Here is a 16,776-nt window from a genome sequence, read left to right as displayed (position 1 = left end):
TGCCAAAATGAGTTCAAACAATCTTTTAAAAATATATCCGATAGAAAACCCCGCGATGCATGCACCTGACCGCTCTATAAGCGGAATATTTGTCTGCCATTACAAATTGCTTTATTTTATCGAGCATAATTGGAAAAAGCCAAATGCCATCTAAAGAAAACGCAAAAAAAAAAAAAAAAAAAAAAAATGTTTGAGTGGATTTAAACTTACTTTTCTTGTGAATGGTCTTCTTTTACTTCTTATTGTCTTTGTGCCTTGAATCATCCATATCTATAAAACACCATTTTTGTGAAAAGTATGTCTCAAGTCTGGAACTATGCTCGATCTTCATTAAATCCTAATCCTATTCTTGCATTCCGCTGCCCAGCGGCTAATCCAAGAAGTACAGGTGACAAGTCCCAGGATTATTCAAAGGTCGTGTGTCCTATTTAACAACCAGTTTTACTGGGGTTCAATATTTAAGTATGAAAAAAAATTAAATAAAATACCCCCCCCCCCCCCCCCAAAAAAAAAAAAAACACAAACAAACAAACAAACATTTAATTAGAAGACTTACTAAAATGTCATTTTAAATAATGCTAAAACCGCCAGAAAATAATCATGTCATTTTTTATTTATTTACTTATATATTTAATTTATATAAAAATAAATAATCATGTCATTAAATGTGATGGTTTAGGCTTCCATACAGATTCCTTCTGATCTTTACCTCTCTAAAGCTTAAACACATAAGATCAGACAAATGATAATATAGATAACCCAAGTTAATACAATAAAATTGTTTTGGAAAGATTAATTCATTTAAAGTATAAAACTTAGGGAAAAATCTAACACTAAAATAAGGATTTAAATTGTTAACCTCTTTTCTTTATTTTTAGATGACATCAGTCTTGCCACCTACACCACGGCTTGATCACTGCCAGAGTTAGAGTTAGGAAATCACTTAAACAGAACCCATGACAACATTAGGCAGGCATGACATGACAAAAAAGACAAAAAAAAGTCCTGGTCTAAAATTCAACAACCACAAGGTCTGTTTCATATTTTCCATTCTATTTTAAAGACCTTTTTGGAAAAAAAATAAAATAAATATATATATATATATATATATATATATATATATATATATATATATATATATATATATATATATATATATATATATATATATATATACACTATATTGCCAAAAGTATTTGCTCACCCATCCAAATTATTGGAATCAGGTGTTCCAATCACTTCCATGGCCACAGGTGTATAAATTCAAGCACCTAGGCATGCAGACTGTTTTTACAAACATTTGTGAAAGAATGGGTCGCTCTCAGGAGCTCAGTGAATTCCAGCGTGGAACTGTGATAGGATGCCACCTGTGCAACAAATCCAGTCGTGAAATTTCCTCGCTCCTAAATATTCCACAGTCAACTGTCAGCTGTATTATAAGAAAATGGAAGTGTTTGGGAACGACAGCAACTCAGCCACGAAGTGGTAGGCCACGTAAACTGACGGAGCGGGGTCAGCGGATGCTGACGCGCATAGTGCGAAGAGGTCGCCAACTTTCTGCAGAGTCAATCACTACAGACCTCCAAACTTCATGTGGCCTTCAGATTAGCTCAAGAACAGTGCGCAGAGAGCTTCATGGAATGGGTTTCCATGGTCGAGCAGCTGCATCCAAGCCATACATCACCAAGTGCAATGCAAAGCGTCGGATGCGGTGGTGTAAAGCACGCCGCCACTGGACTCTAGAGCAGTGGAGACGCGTTCTCTGGAGTGACGAATCGCGCTTCTCCATCTGGCAATCTGATGGACGGGTCTGGGTTTGGCGGTTGTCAGGAGAACGGTACTTGTCTGACTGCATTGTGCCAAGTGTAAAGTTTGGTGGAGGGGGGATTATGGTGTGGGGTTGTTTTTCAGGAGCTGGGCTTGGCCCCTTAGTTCCAGTGAAAGGAACTCTGAATGCTTCAGCATACCAAGACATTTTGGACAATTCCATGCTCCCAACTTTGTGGGAACAGTTTGGAGCTGGCCCCTTCCTCTTCCAACATGACTGTGCACCAGTGCACAAAGCAAGGTCCATAAAGACATGGATGACAGAGTCTGGTGTGGATGAACTTGACTGGCCTGCACAGAGTCCTGACCTCAACCCGATAGAACACCTTTGGGATGAATTAGAGCGGAGACTGAGAGCCAGGCCTTCTCGTCCAACATCAGTGTGCGACCTCATAAATGCGCTTCTGGAAGAATGGTCAAAAATTCCCATAAACACACTCCTAAACCTTGTGGACAGCCTTCCCAGAAGAGTTGAATCTGTTCTAGCTGCAAAGGGTGGACCGACGTCATATTGAACCCTATGGATTAGGAACGGGATGTCACTTAAGCTCATATGTGAGTCAAGGCAGGTGAGCAAATACTTTTGGCAATATAGTGTATATATATATATTTAAAAATAAATAAATAAATAAATAAATAAATATATATATACATACATACATATATACTGCGTGGAATCAAGAGAAAAGAGGAAATGTTTTTTAGCAGGTATCAGCGGCGTAGCCAGAACCTTTTTATGATGGTGGCCAGGCAATAACCAATGAACACAGAGGAGTGGCTGAACCTCTGGGTCAATCGACACTGTTCTAACAGTAAAATTAACGTGCAAAACATCCATATTTTTCAAATAAAGACAAACTATACTTTCCTACAGCCTTTGCTAACAAGTAGATGCATATATTTAAACATCCGTGCTTTCTAAATAAAAGGTATAGTGGATAAAATTCTTTCAATTTTGAGATCTGGGGAATTAATCTTTTCCGTCGTCATTACTTACCTACTTGTATCAATAAAATTGATATTTACAAGAACTAATCTAAATTGATTAATTGATAAGTTTTTATTAAAATTGTTATTTATCTATGATTTCACTGAAGACTCCCAGATGACTTGCAGAGACACGTTTTCTCTTTAGAGCATATAACGCAAAATCTAGTTCTGAAAAGAGCATGGCATCTGTATTTATCTTTAAAGTTAGTATATTGATGTGCATCATGGACCACAGCGTTTTTGTCAAGTAATTGTTAATATATGAAAAACGTAAATGTTTTGAATATTCCATTTGAGAGTATTACTGTTGCCACCATCTGTATTAGAGGGGAAGAAAATGGTAGGGGTGGCCACAGGGGTGGTCAATGATTGGCAAAGGGTGGCCATGGCCACCCCTGGCCCCCCATCTAGCTCCGCCCCTGGGGTAGCCTGGCTGGCTCAGAAGCTGGCAGCTCCCGTTCGATGTTGGTATATTGATGTGTATAATTAACCAAAAAAAAATTTTATGTTTTGAATATTCCACTTAAGAGTATTACTACTGCCACGATCTGTATTAGAGGGGGAAAAAATTGTAGGGGTGGCCAATGATTGGGTAAGGGTGGCCATGGCCACCCCTGGACCCCCATCTAGCTCAACCCCTGGCAGGTATGCATGAAGTCAAAGCAAAACATTTCAAAGATAAAGAAGCCTACCAACATTCAGATATGGTGGTGGTAGTATAAAGATATGAGGCTGCTTTGATGCTTAAGGACCTGGAAAACTTGCACAAGCCGACTGAGCCAAGAAAACATTGGAAAAGTCTATCTAACAGCTGATGACCTTCAGCTTCAATACAGATCAGAAAAACTATAGTTTGGGGTTTGGGAAAAAAAGTAAAAAAGCTGTATTATGTAGATGCACTGTATATATATATATCCATACACCTTTGGCACATTCTTCTCCTTTGACTATTTGAGCTGATGTAACGATTAAATTTCTCCACTGTGAGATCAATAAAGTCAATCAATCAATAAATCAATGGACTTACACCCCATTTGACGAAGTGGCCAGCTCTAATGCAATCCAATGTGTTGCAAAGATAAAAGAACCCTTCATAATACGAGATGATACAGTTTGTTCTGTTTATCTGGGGTGTATCTAAGTTTCTCTCCAAGTGACTGAGCTTTTACTGCAACCAACCAGTGCTTTTATTAAGTTTTTCCCAGTGAAGCAGTAAACATTCCTGGATCAGTGCTTCTGTGCTCCGACTCCCAGTCAGCTGCAGTCTGGTTCTGCTGGAGGTTTCTTTCTTCTAAAGGGGAGTTTCCTCTTCACTGTTCCTCCAGCTATGATGGACTGCTGCAAATTCAAAGACAATATGAGTGACCGTCTACTGTGACTACATGCTCACGCAGTTGTTTTCTGCAAAGTCAATGACTCGATGCAATCTGGTGGATTTCCTGAGATATAGAACTTTAGAACCAGCTGTATGATTTGATTTAGGTTAATCCTGTACCAGCTGTGAATTGGAGCTTTATAAACTGAACTGAAACGAACCGCTCAACAATTTGCCACAAAATTATAAATCAACAAACATTCACAACTATCATTCACAAATGCTTGATGACAGTTGTAACCTGTGTGTAACCTTAGTGAAAAATTATTTTTTCCATATACAATTTGGATTGTTATCAAAGGATTATCTTTGATTATATAAATTATAAATATTAAGTTTTATTTAAAACAACAAAAAGTAAGAAATTAAAATCTGTAAAGGGGAATATACTCTTTTACGTTTTTAAAATTCTACATACAGTCATATGAAAAAGTCTGGGTACCCCTATTAATCTTTATTATTTTTATTTCTAAATGTTTGGGTATTTGCAACAGCTATTTCAGTATGATATATCCAATAACTCATGGACACAGTTATATTTCCGTATTGAGGTTTATTGGACTAACAGAAAATGTGCAGTATGCATTAAAACAAAAACTGAAAAGTGCAACAATATGGGCACCTCAGCAAAAAAAGAGACATTAATATTTAGTAGATCCTCCTTTTTGCAAAAACAACAGCTTCTAGTCTCTTCCTGTAGCTTTTAATAAGTTCCTGGATCCTGGATGGAGCGATTTAACATTCATCTTTGCAAAACAATTCCAGTTCAGTTATGTTTGATGGTCGCCGAGCATGGACAGCCTGCTTCAGATCATCCCACTGATGTTCAATAATATTCAGGTCTAGAGATTTGGATGGCCATTCCAGAACATTGTAATTGTTCCTCTGCATGAATGCCTGAGTAAATTTGGAGCTTTGTTTTGGATCGTCTTACTGAAATATCCATCCCCGGCGTAACTTCAACTTTCTGATTCTTGATCATTATTCTCAAGAATCTGCTCATATCGAGTGGAATCCATGCAACCCTCAACTTTACAAAGATTCCCAGTGTCAGCGTTGACAACGCAGCCCCAAAGCATGATGTTCGAAAATTTTGATTGGGTAAACGTGTTTTTCTTGGAAGGCTGTGTTTTTTGCCCCTCAAAATAACTCAATCTTTGTTTCATCATTCCACATGAACTTATTCCAAAATTAAGCTGGTTTGTCCAAATTGCCTTTTGCATACCTCAAGTGATTCTGTTTGTGGTGTTCTTGCAGAAAAGGCTTCTGTCGCATCACTCTCCCATACAGCTTCTCCTGGTGCAAAGTGCGCTGAATTGTTGAACGATGTACAGTGACACCATCTGCAGCAAGATGATGCTGCATGTCTTTGGAGGTGGTCTGTGGATTGTCCTTGATCATTCTCAACATTCTTCTTCTCTGCCTCTCTATTGTTCTTGGCCTGCCACTTCTGGGCTTAACAAGAACTGTCCCTGTGATCTTCCATTTCCTTACTATGTTCCTCACAGTGGAAACTGACAGTATAAATCTCTGAGACAACTTTTCGTATCCTTCCCCTGAATGACTATGTTGAACAATCTTTGTTTTCAGATCATTTGAGAGTTGTTTTGAGGTGCCCATGATAAATCTTCATCGATTCAAACAGGAGAACATCTTGCAACTGGCACCTTAAATCCATTTTCTCATGACTGGATAGGCCTGGCTATGAAGTTCAAATCTTAATTAAGTTACCAAACCAATTTTGTGTTTCAGTAAGTCAGTGAATATTAGTTAAGGGTATTCAAATCAATAAAATGTTTAGGGCACCGAAATCTTGTCACCTGTCAAGTTTTGTTTTAATGCATGTTTCACATTTTCTGTTAGTTCAATCAACCTCACTTCAATACTTAAATATTACTGTGTCCATCAGTTAGTAGATATATCAAACTGAAATAGCTGTTGCAAATACCAAAATATTTAGACAAAAAAAAGAAAAGATTAATAGGGGGGCCAGAACTTTTGACTGTATATATATATATATATATATATATATATATATATATACACATATATATATATACACATATATATATATACACCGGTATATATATATACATACATACACTGCATAATTTACTGCAAATGCTTGTATGATAAATGAAGGGGTTAAAAAGTTAACTTCTGATATGCGATAGTTGCAAAAGAACACAATGATTAGAGAACAAAGTAATGCTTTATTTTACAGCCTGGCATTTATTACATATACAGTACTTTGAAATTTTCCAAGAAGACACAAGTCATTAAATAGTTGAAATGTTTGCATGTTGGAGGCTGTAAAATTAAGCTTTAGTAATTAGTATCATTGCAAACGCAGATTCAGACATAGTAGACAACACTACATCAAAAATAAACTTTTTTTTTCTTGCCCGTCACTCCCTCCTGCACAGGAAACCAAACATGAAGAACATATATTTTGAATGTAGATTTTCTCCCTCACCGGGATAATTAAATGTTTTTTTATTTTGTCAAATGTACATAAATTATATTTAATGCATCACATGAGCAAATCATATATATTTATATATATATATCATCTAAAAAGAGAAAAAAAGGAGGCAACATAAGAGAGAATGACATTCTTTGTTGAGATCGTTTTTAAACAAGTATTGGTCAGGCATTTCATTAACCTGGGAAAAGCAAAGTGCTACACACAACAACCACTGAAGACAGTTAACCTTACATCTGAATGAGGATTGGACTGAAGCACCTTTTCTTAGCATAAAGCTAAAAATGGAGATTTCTTCTTTTTTCCCCATTTAATCAAAAAAAAAAACAATACCTACATTTGGATGTTTAAAGTCTACCTTCTAGAACCCACAGGGTCGATTCGACCCGTTTCTAAAAGAGGGGCACATTGCAGTGATGATGTTTCAAGTTAAAGTACGTGTGAACGGCTTGACCCAACAGGCGGCAAACACCCTTGGTTTCTGCTATAATTTTTTATCTTTTCAGGATAGAGCTTCGAGTGCAAATAAAAGCGTACGACTCCTTCATGAGAAATAGACATGGAACCTAGTCACATGCTTTTTTTAAAATTATATTAATATATTTAATTGATACACATATATTGCCACCGTTGGCACATACGATATTGCACACAGTGATGAAATGTTGCACAGGAAAAATAAAAATAGATGCATCTTTTATGGGCAAAAACATTCAAAAATGACAAATAAAGTGGAATAATGCTGAAAAGGTAGTTCTGTTTAAATTCTAGAAAATGAAAAATTGTTTCGCTACTTCCCATTTACTGCCACACAGCTATTTTAGATCAAAATTAGTGATTCAAGTGTGTGTGGGGGGGGGGTCCTTCCATCACGATCTTTGTTTTTTTTCTCCAAATATTTAGCTCTCGCTCAACGAGACATTAGCCTGATCCTCTGCATCGTCTTGCATCTAGGTGACCACCCCCTTCCATGTTTACATGTAGGCCGATACCTGGATGGCTAAAAGGGGAAGCAATGGAGTTATAGGGAAGAAAGGAAGGCAGCAGAAAAAGAGTTAAGAATCTGCTCCCCAGGGTTTGTAGCAAACCCTTTTAGCACCACGAGTCGTGCGCTAGCACACAAGGGGGCCGAGACACAAAACTGGAAAAAAAAAAAAAAAAAAAAAAAGAAGCGTGAGAAAGAAAAGCCAAAACTGCGATCCAAAGCACCAGGCCAGCGTGTAAGCATGCGGAGTGTGTAAGGCACCAGGTTGTTTTATATGCTGAAGAGGATGCTCCCCATACAGGTGTCGTTTAGGCTTAAACCAGAGGCTCCTGGTAGTAAGGTTGTCAAGGAAAGTCTAGTTTTGCTGGTTTCCAGTCAATTGGAAGGCGGGAGCAATCGTTTGATTCGTTGATGAGGTAAATCTGAAATATTCTGATTGTTGCCAGTTTCTCTGGAACTTACTGACAAGAGTTTATAAAACTGCTATCAAACATCTATGAGATGCGACTGAACTGGTTTCAGAACCAGTCTTTTTACCAACTGGCAGCCCAAGTATATACAATTAGATCAGACTGCCCTCATTCCCCAGACAGATATTTGGGCTTACAAATCTTAAATTAAGCTGCAGCATGCTCCCAAAATAACCGCTCAGGATTTAACTTGTAGAGCCACCAACTCCATTCTGTTACCATTTACAATCTCCTTTCTGAGACATATTCCTCTCCTACATCAGAGAAGAAAAGGTCCTGAAGCGATATTTCAGGAGACCGATGAAATCTCATCTAGTGCAGGTTAACATGCAGCAAGAGCACTCCTTGGCACCATTTAGACTTTTATGACTGAATATCACAAAATGCTGCTGTTTCAGGTAGAGATGCACCAATTATTTAATCAGATGATATCCCCTAAAACTGCTAATAGGGAATGGCAAAAACTAAATATATATTTTTTTCTTCATTAAACATTAAATGCCTAAGAATAATTCACATATATGTCCTGCCAACTAACGGCAGAGTCCGACCATAAACTACAAATATGAACTTTCAATATCCTATGGTTTTTAAATGATGCAATATTATAGAAGTTATAAATTAAAACCATGAATGTTTGTCAGAGAATTCTGATCCGTGCTGCAATTCATTTGTAACTGATGACAATAGTGGCTTTTTAGAGTAGAGATGCACCAAGCAGACAGATTTTGATGGATTAGCTCTGATCTGAAGAGGATAAAAAAAAAAAAAATCCAGCAATTTATCCAAAGAATAACGGCTCAAAATAAAAAAGGCCCATTATTTTTTTTTGTCCAAAAAAAATAAATAAAATAAAAGGTATACTTTGCAATTATTAGAGCAATACGCTTCAAGGCACAAATGGTAATTTGTATTTCTTCATTGGAGTTAGATTTAACACCTACATGTCAATTAAATAACTTGCGGCAAATATTTAGATTTTTGGAAAACAAGAAAGAAAAAAAAACTAACATATACAGGGTTAAGCAAAGTCTATTGGTGCGTCTCCATTTATAACTAAAAAGGAAACAAAAAATAATCTGTTATGGATACAGATGCACCCTGATTTGGTCTTCATGAGCTCCAATAGTTGATCTGCAGGTCAAATAATGTGAAGAAAAACAATTTCTACTCAAAAATGTATAAAAACTGAGAACCATCAGCCTTTCTTAGCTATAGCGCGTAATTTGTTGCAATTTTTTGAATGTCGATGAAAACATAAAAAATATTAATGTAATACTTTTAATTTGTGACCCTTTCTTCATGCATTATAGCTCATAAGTCAAATGTAAAAAAAATTGGGCCTCTCATTTTAAAGGAAATCATCATGCTGATCGGTGCATCTCTATTTTCACGTAACCCTCGTCTGCATTGAATTGAGCCACTTAAACCTCTTGTGTGTGTCTTAATTTTTTCAACTGGGGCAAATTGCTACATGTTCTCATTGCATTTCCTCCATCAAAAACACTTAGTACCTTTTTTTAAGTTAACACATTGCATCAATGATAAGACAGAAAGGTAGTCTATAATATATCCATCGGCATGGCAACAATATAAAACAAAAAGAATTACGATATCTATATTTCTTTGAATGCCTCTAGCAACGGCCATGTCAACAACTGTTGACCAGTTTAATATAATTAATTCATCTCAAATGCATATTGCACAACAAATATAGCACTTATTTCATTTCATGAAAATGCCTCTATATTCCTTTTTATGTACTGCATGACATCTAACCACTTTCCATAGCAAGCCTAGCCCTCATAAATGATTTATGTGTAAACACATCTCTACTCACAGGTAAAGGTAATGGCAAGTACATGTGATCACTTTTTTTGTTGTTTAAATAAAGATTTGGATTCTTTTTTGAAAGATCAAAATATCGGATTTGTGCTGAAGTCATTAGCTCACATGTAAAGTAACCCCCCCTCCCCTCTTTTTCTATTTGAACATTGCAAACACCTTTTTAACAATAGCTTTAACTGGTACAAAAGTTCTGTTAATAAGGGAAATAAACACTCCGTTCAATATTATCAAGTAGGAATCAATGTTCGAATATAATGTTATTACTTTGTTTAGCAGCCTGTTACTGTATTAATGGTGATAAGTGGGGTAACATCCAGCGATGAGTGACAACATGTCATAACTGTCAGGTTGTGGAGGTTTTCTTATACTGAGTGATGCTCCCTTGGAGTTAAACTTTGACAGTTAAAATCTTTAGATCCTTCCTTTATACAGTAGAGTTTGAACTTTAATTCTGTGGTTATTTTCATTAATCTTGCATGTTTTCCTCCATTATCAATCCTCATCTCCATCGTCCGCCTGCATCTCCTCCTGTTGCAGCTCGCATGCCCTTTTCTCCCGCTGCTTCTCCTGGATCTTCTTCATCTCCTCGGCATATTTACAGAAAGTGTTCCCGAATTTGGACCACACTTTGTAGGGCACCGTGATAGAGTTGCGGTAGGTGGGCTTCACCTCGCTCACCCTCATAAAGACACCGTACTTATTGGACCCAACGTCGAAGAAAAACCGCTTATTGTCCACAGTCAACGACGAGCCTTCGGGCAGCTCCGCCGGCTCGTCCTCCAGACCGTAATCGTCAATAAGTTTAGCCAGAGCGTCGCGGAACTCAATAAGTCCCTGGGCGGGCAGAGCGATCGTCTGGCCTTGCGTGGATCCCAACCCGGGCCCCCGGTTAACGGTCTGTCTGATCCGTAGAAACCGTCCTCTCTGGTTCTCTTTCAGATCCATGTAATATTTCCGATTTTCTCGGACCAGGAACTCACTTTTTAGCGCCCGCCTGGGCTCGTCCTGTACCATCCCCGGGTTGCTCGGTCCTAGCTGGGCGTAGTGCTCGATGAAGTCCCCCAAGTAGTCTCGGAACTCGACAGCCACGGACATGGAGAGAGTGAGGCGGCTCTTGTTTCCGCCGGCCCCGACTTCGGCTATCTTCAAGAAGCGGCCCTTTGCGTTCTGCTTTACGTCCAAATAGAAGCGCTTGTTCTGGATGTCGACCCGCTTTGACGCCAGCTCCTGCGTCTCGTGCTGGAGCCCGGAAGCCGAGCCCGCCCCTCCTGCCGCTAAGTGCATGGAGCCGAAGCCTGGGCCCGTGGCCGCTCCTCCCTGCTCACTTCCACTGTCTCTGTCCGCCATATTGCCGCCTGCCTGCCTTCTCCCTCCGACTGCAGCAAAGCCACGGCCAGCTGAGCCCGTGCTTGGAGCTCTCGCGAGATCTACACAGAGAGCGAGGAAACGAGAGGGAGGGGGTATTAATGCAGCTCGAAGGCTCCTGCTGTTCTCTCCATCTCCCGTTGTTTCCCTGATGTGGGGAGCAACATTTTTGATACAAGTGAAACGAAACTGAAGAATTACAAAGAATTCTTCTTCTTCTTGTTTTATGGCGGTTGGCAAACAATTAAGAGGTGCATTACCGCCACCAACCAGTAATGAGTGTGGATCAAGACAGACATGCTCAAAAAAAAAAAAAAAAAAAAAAAAAAAAACTAAATTCTTTTGACTAAACCTGTAGCCAATAAATAACGAAAAAGTAATCTTCCTTTAAATCTTCTTCCCACTGTTTTTGCCAATCTTCTCCTATCTTTCTTTTAAAAACTTTTAACTTCTATTATACTCATATCGATTTTTATATCACTCTTACTTTGGTTTATTGCCATCTGCCTCAAGTTTTTGTATAACTTGATCCAACGACATATTCCTCATCCCCAAGAATTTTTCAGCTCCTTTAACAATGATTTTGATTTTCTCATTTTTATGTTTAACCTGGTCTGTGCAGTTAATAACATAAGCCACAAACAAAACAAGTTTGTCAAAGTCAACAGGGTTAAAAACCCTGGCATGCTGCTCTGGTTCTCGCCTTAATTCTTGGATGTTACTCACAGTTTCCTTTTGCTTTTCCTGAACCTTCTTTAACGCCTCAGCATAACTTAGATTGTTTGTTGATTTCACTTTTTGAACCTCAACTGCTTTCTTCCTAACTTCACACCCTCCATATGTTGCTCTGTGCTCTCCACCACAATTACAGCATTTAATCTGAGTATTTTCACCACATTCTTGTATTTTGTGCTCCCCTCCACATTTAAAACATCTCTGTTTGCCTCTGCACACTGCAGCAATGTGACCATATCTCTGACACTTGTAACACCGAAGTGGGGGAGGAACATAAGGCCATTACAAAGAATTAAAATCAGTTTCGATTTTTCATAACACTTAATGGAAAGGCAGGTACTTTTCCTTTATGGAAAGACCCTAACTTGGTTTATATATATATATATATATATATATATATATATATATATATATATATATATATATATATATATATATATATATATATATATATATATATATATATATATATATATATATGATAGTATAGTATTTCATATATATTGTATAATGCCTGGTAGCATTATACAATATCCCAACTAATAATTAACAACCTTACGTGAACATTTTACAAAACCTGTCATATTTGGCTGATTAATCTTTTTATTGTTACAAGGATTATACCCTCGTAAATTTTACAACTAAAAGTGATCTGGATGGCTGGGGGGAAAAAACTTTACACACTTCCCTTAAATGGTAATAGAAATAGAAAACAATCCTCTTGAAAATAAACTCTTCACACATTTTCTCAATAAAGTTAACATAAACAAAGTAATTTATTAAAATATACCCCAAGTGTAAAAAAAAAAAAAAAGTATAAAAAAATATATATATCAAAACAAATGTGAAACACCAGACAGACTTCTGTGATTAGGTGCGTTCATTATGTCCCCTACAGCAGGCATCCCCAACCTCGGTCCTCGAGGTCCGCTGTCCTGTAGGTTTTAGAGGTTTCCTTGCTCCAGCACAGCTGATTTTAATTGAAAGCTGATTAACAGGCTTTTGGTCTACTGCAATCATTATAATCAGCTGTGCTAAGGCAGGGAAACCTCTAAAACCTGCAGGACAGCGGGCCTCGAGGACCGAGTTTGGGGATGCCTGCCCTACAGGACGCATGAATGACAGCGCATACTTAAAAAAAAAAACCTTACGTAATTATTTGATTAAATTTACTTTACAGCCACCGTTACCTGATCACCTTGGATATTTGCAGGCACCATGTGAAAAAGTCCCGTTTTTACAGGGCCCAATATTAATCAGCGCTCTGAGGCCTCTCTCTGCTCGCTTTTTGGCCGATTTATTACGAGCCATTTCCTTCCTGGCCAATTTTCTAGGATTTTTCCACAGTTCCTATTCAGGTGGTGGATTTTTCTTCCTAAATAGCGTTTGAGTGACACTCCATGCCCTGCGGTTAGGCTACAAACATATCGCCACAATAAGAGGTCAACTCATGGCCAGGTTTTATTGAGCTTTAAATTAAGGCTGCTGCCAGTGTAAGACGCATTCAGTATGTTGTTTAAACTCATAATTGTTGACGCATCTTCTGCGCAGCACTGAGAAATTGGCAGTTCTGCTGATCCTAATTATGTTATTAAAGCAGTTCCACTCCACTTCTTCATGCGCAAACTTGACAGTTAATACAGTTGACAATTAAGCAAAGGTTAAGCTTAAAAAGCACAAAAATCTAAATCATATATAAAAAATGTACGTAATAATGAATAATGAAAGTGGAATCATTTTTAAATAAAAAAAAAAACAATCTTTTTTAGCCGATTTAATACCATTATCAAAATTATGAAAAAAAAAAAAAAACTTTCTTTTCAGTAAACCTATTTTTTTTCTAGCTTAATTTAATCAGATGATTCTAAATAGTTAAGTCTTAAACACATTAGACAAATTACACAAATTTAAATTCCAAATGAAATACAATTCTAAAACTAAAAAATAGATGATATAGCTGATTTATTAAACTCAATAATAGTCGAATGAATTATGCAAGCACAGACACTGTAAAAACGAAAAAATAAAAAAATAGAAAAAGATATACACCAAAAATAAATTATCCTTGGCCAAACATTGATTTATATGTCAATTGTCCCTTATTTCTCATCTAATTGTTACTGTAAGTTACACATTTGCAGAAATATTTTCATATAATCCAAAATGTATAGTATTCTGTTAAAAAGAAGAGATTGCATCTAAAAGTCAGATTGTACTGCTAAATGTTCAGATTTGTACCTTATTATTTATAATTTTAGATCCAAATATTTCTGAAAAACTTTTTCTTAAAAAAAAAAAGATAAAACAAAAATACGCAAAGTAAAAAATACCTTTAAACGTAAATCAGATTGATATTGACAGCATCAAAAACTCTTATAGATATCTTAAATTGTGACATTTTGTTTATATTATTTTAAATCTAAATTACTAAATAAATAAATCAAATATAATGATATGTTAAAATAAAAAAAAAATCGAGATGTTATTCTTCACATGCGAGATATAGTTGGAGGCCTGCTTTCACCCGTCTTATTTAAGATATCTTGATTTTGACATCATTTGTCAAACCTTTACATTTTTAAACCACACGAATAGATCATGTATTTCATATTTCTATTATTTACTTATACGTGCGGAAGACAACAAATCACATTTTATTTTGAATACTAAAACAACCCCTAAGTTAAGAGGATGAACCATAAAGCAGGCGCAGAATGAATTAAAGCCAAATAAAACTTTTGTTAAGATTAATAAAAAATTATTTTGCTTGAAAAGGATGTAGGCCAACCGCATTTAGGCAATTTTATTATTATTTTCTTTTTATTTGAAATATTTGATATTTTTTTTTATTTTTAACAATACTATTGTGACATTCAGGAATGTAGTGGCAAGGAAAATAGTAAGAAAACGTCTGTTTCCCGAGCTCAGTTTTATAAATATGCCTGCAGCGCTTTTTTTCGTTCTCTGTACCTAAACTAGGCACGGATATAACGAACTTGAATATCATTTTAGATTCATAAATAGTATGTTTGATCTATAGAACCTACACTTATCTCTCTATCTTTTTATTAATATTTTTTTTATTTCTATGTGCCTGCTGATTTATCATCTGCCCCCCCATCCACACCCGTAATCTGCTCCTAAAGTTTGCCCTACATCCCAGCACTGCGTGGCGCCGCTCCAGATGACGGCTCCGTAGCTGTTCCCAATCAGATCCAAGAGCATATGTTGGATGTCATCCTCTGGCAACCCTGCAGAGCTGTGTCATATGCTTGTATGTAGGTCTGGAAACCTCGACAGGACGGCTGTAATAACCTCGAATGACATGTAGACGCAGAGTGTGGTTCCCAGTTCCTGGATTCCCTGCTATAACCTTACCTTTCCCTCCAGCACAGTCTTTGAGGCTGAGAGCCTCTAACAGCCTCTACAGCGCGCCGAAGAAGAAGAGACGAGGGTTAGAAGCAAAGGACAGAAGCTTGAATGTCTCCTGCTTTAGCAACAAACGACACCGCTTCTGCTTGCTTCACAAGATGGACCAGAAACGGCGATTCGTGGCACAGTGAGCGCAACACGCACAAGTTTAGCGCCGCACGTTGTGCCGCTGATGTCAACACGCAAGGGGTGCACGGGCACCCCCACCCGGTGGAAGGGAGGTATTGCAGGCTTTCCTTTCAGGTGGTGATGTGATACGTTTGACAACCCTACTGTATCTAGAAGTAAATAAGAAACGATTATAAAAACAAAATGTTTTAACCATGTAATTTTGTCTTAAACCTGTAATTTTAAAAAACTTCATTTAATTAGAATAAATTAGAACAATAGCTAATGTAGCTCAGTTAAACTCCCTAATACATTTCTTTGTAAAGTGCATACATTAAGCAAAACAGCATGTTCACAAATCTTGAAAAAAAAATTGAGAGAGATAAATCAATACATAAAACAGATATAAAAACACTTTGTCTTTGTCAAATAAAAGAAGCATTAAAAAGAGCTTGTCACAATTTAGTCCTACAGGTGCTGGTCATAAAATTAGAATATCATGAAAAAGTAGATTGATTTCAGTAATTCCATTTAAAAAGTGAAACTTGTATATTATATTCATACATTACATACAAACTCATATATTTCAGATGTTTATTTTGTTTAATTTTGATTCAGAAAATTAGAATATTGTGAAAAGGTTCAAAATTGATGGCCCCTGGTGCCACACTCTAATCAGCTAATTAACTCAAACCACCTGCAAAAGCCTTTAAATGGTCTTTCAGTCTAGTTCTATAGGCTACACAATCATGGGGAAGACTGCTGACTTGACAGTTGTCCAAAAGACGACCATCGACACCTTGCACAAGGAGGGCAAGACACAAAAGGTCATCGCTAAAGAGGCTGGCTGTTCACAGAGCTCAGTGTCCAAGCACATTAATAGAGAGGCGAAGGGAAGGAAAAGATGTGGTCGAAAAAAGTGTACAAGCAAGAGAGATAACCGCACCCTGGAGAGGATTGTGAAACAAAACCCATTCAAAAATGTGGGGGAGATTCACAAAGAGTGGACTGCAGCTGGAGTGAGTGCTTCAAGAACCACCACACACAGACGTATGAAAGACATGGGTTTCTGCTGTCGCATTCCTTGTGTCAAGCCACTCTTGAACCACAGACAGCCACTCTTGAACCACAGACAGCGTCAGAAGCGTCTTGCCTG

At 37.3% G+C, this 16,776-nt stretch overlaps 1 protein-coding gene across 1 annotated transcript; it reads right to left on the bottom strand.

Moving 5' to 3' along the window:
• Nucleotides 1-6,385: 6,385 nt before the first annotated feature.
• puraa (purine-rich element binding protein Aa) lies at nucleotides 6,386-15,606 on the bottom strand. The gene is made up of 2 exons (XM_038274009.1): nucleotides 15,459-15,606; nucleotides 6,386-11,407 (listed from the first exon to the last, which is right to left on the bottom strand). The coding sequence occupies exon 2, from the start codon at nucleotides 11,325-11,327 to the stop codon at nucleotides 10,473-10,475; it is 855 nt and encodes a 284-aa protein (XP_038129937.1). The 5' UTR covers nucleotides 11,328-11,407; nucleotides 15,459-15,606; the 3' UTR covers nucleotides 6,386-10,472.
• Nucleotides 15,607-16,776: the final 1,170 nt, after the last annotated feature.

This window comes from Cyprinodon tularosa, unplaced genomic scaffold, assembly GCF_016077235.1.
Source record: "Cyprinodon tularosa strain WSP-4 unplaced genomic scaffold, ASM1607723v1 ctg9, whole genome shotgun sequence".
NCBI classification, from domain to species: Eukaryota; Metazoa; Chordata; class Actinopteri; order Cyprinodontiformes; family Cyprinodontidae; genus Cyprinodon; species Cyprinodon tularosa.
This window is presented reverse-complemented; position numbering and strand designations above follow the sequence as displayed.

What these genes read in the sequence shown, in the direction of transcription:
- puraa (XM_038274009.1), bottom strand. Translation starts at nt 11,327, where the DNA reads ATGGCGGACAGAGACAGTGGAAGTGAGCAGGGAGGAGCGGCCACGGGC.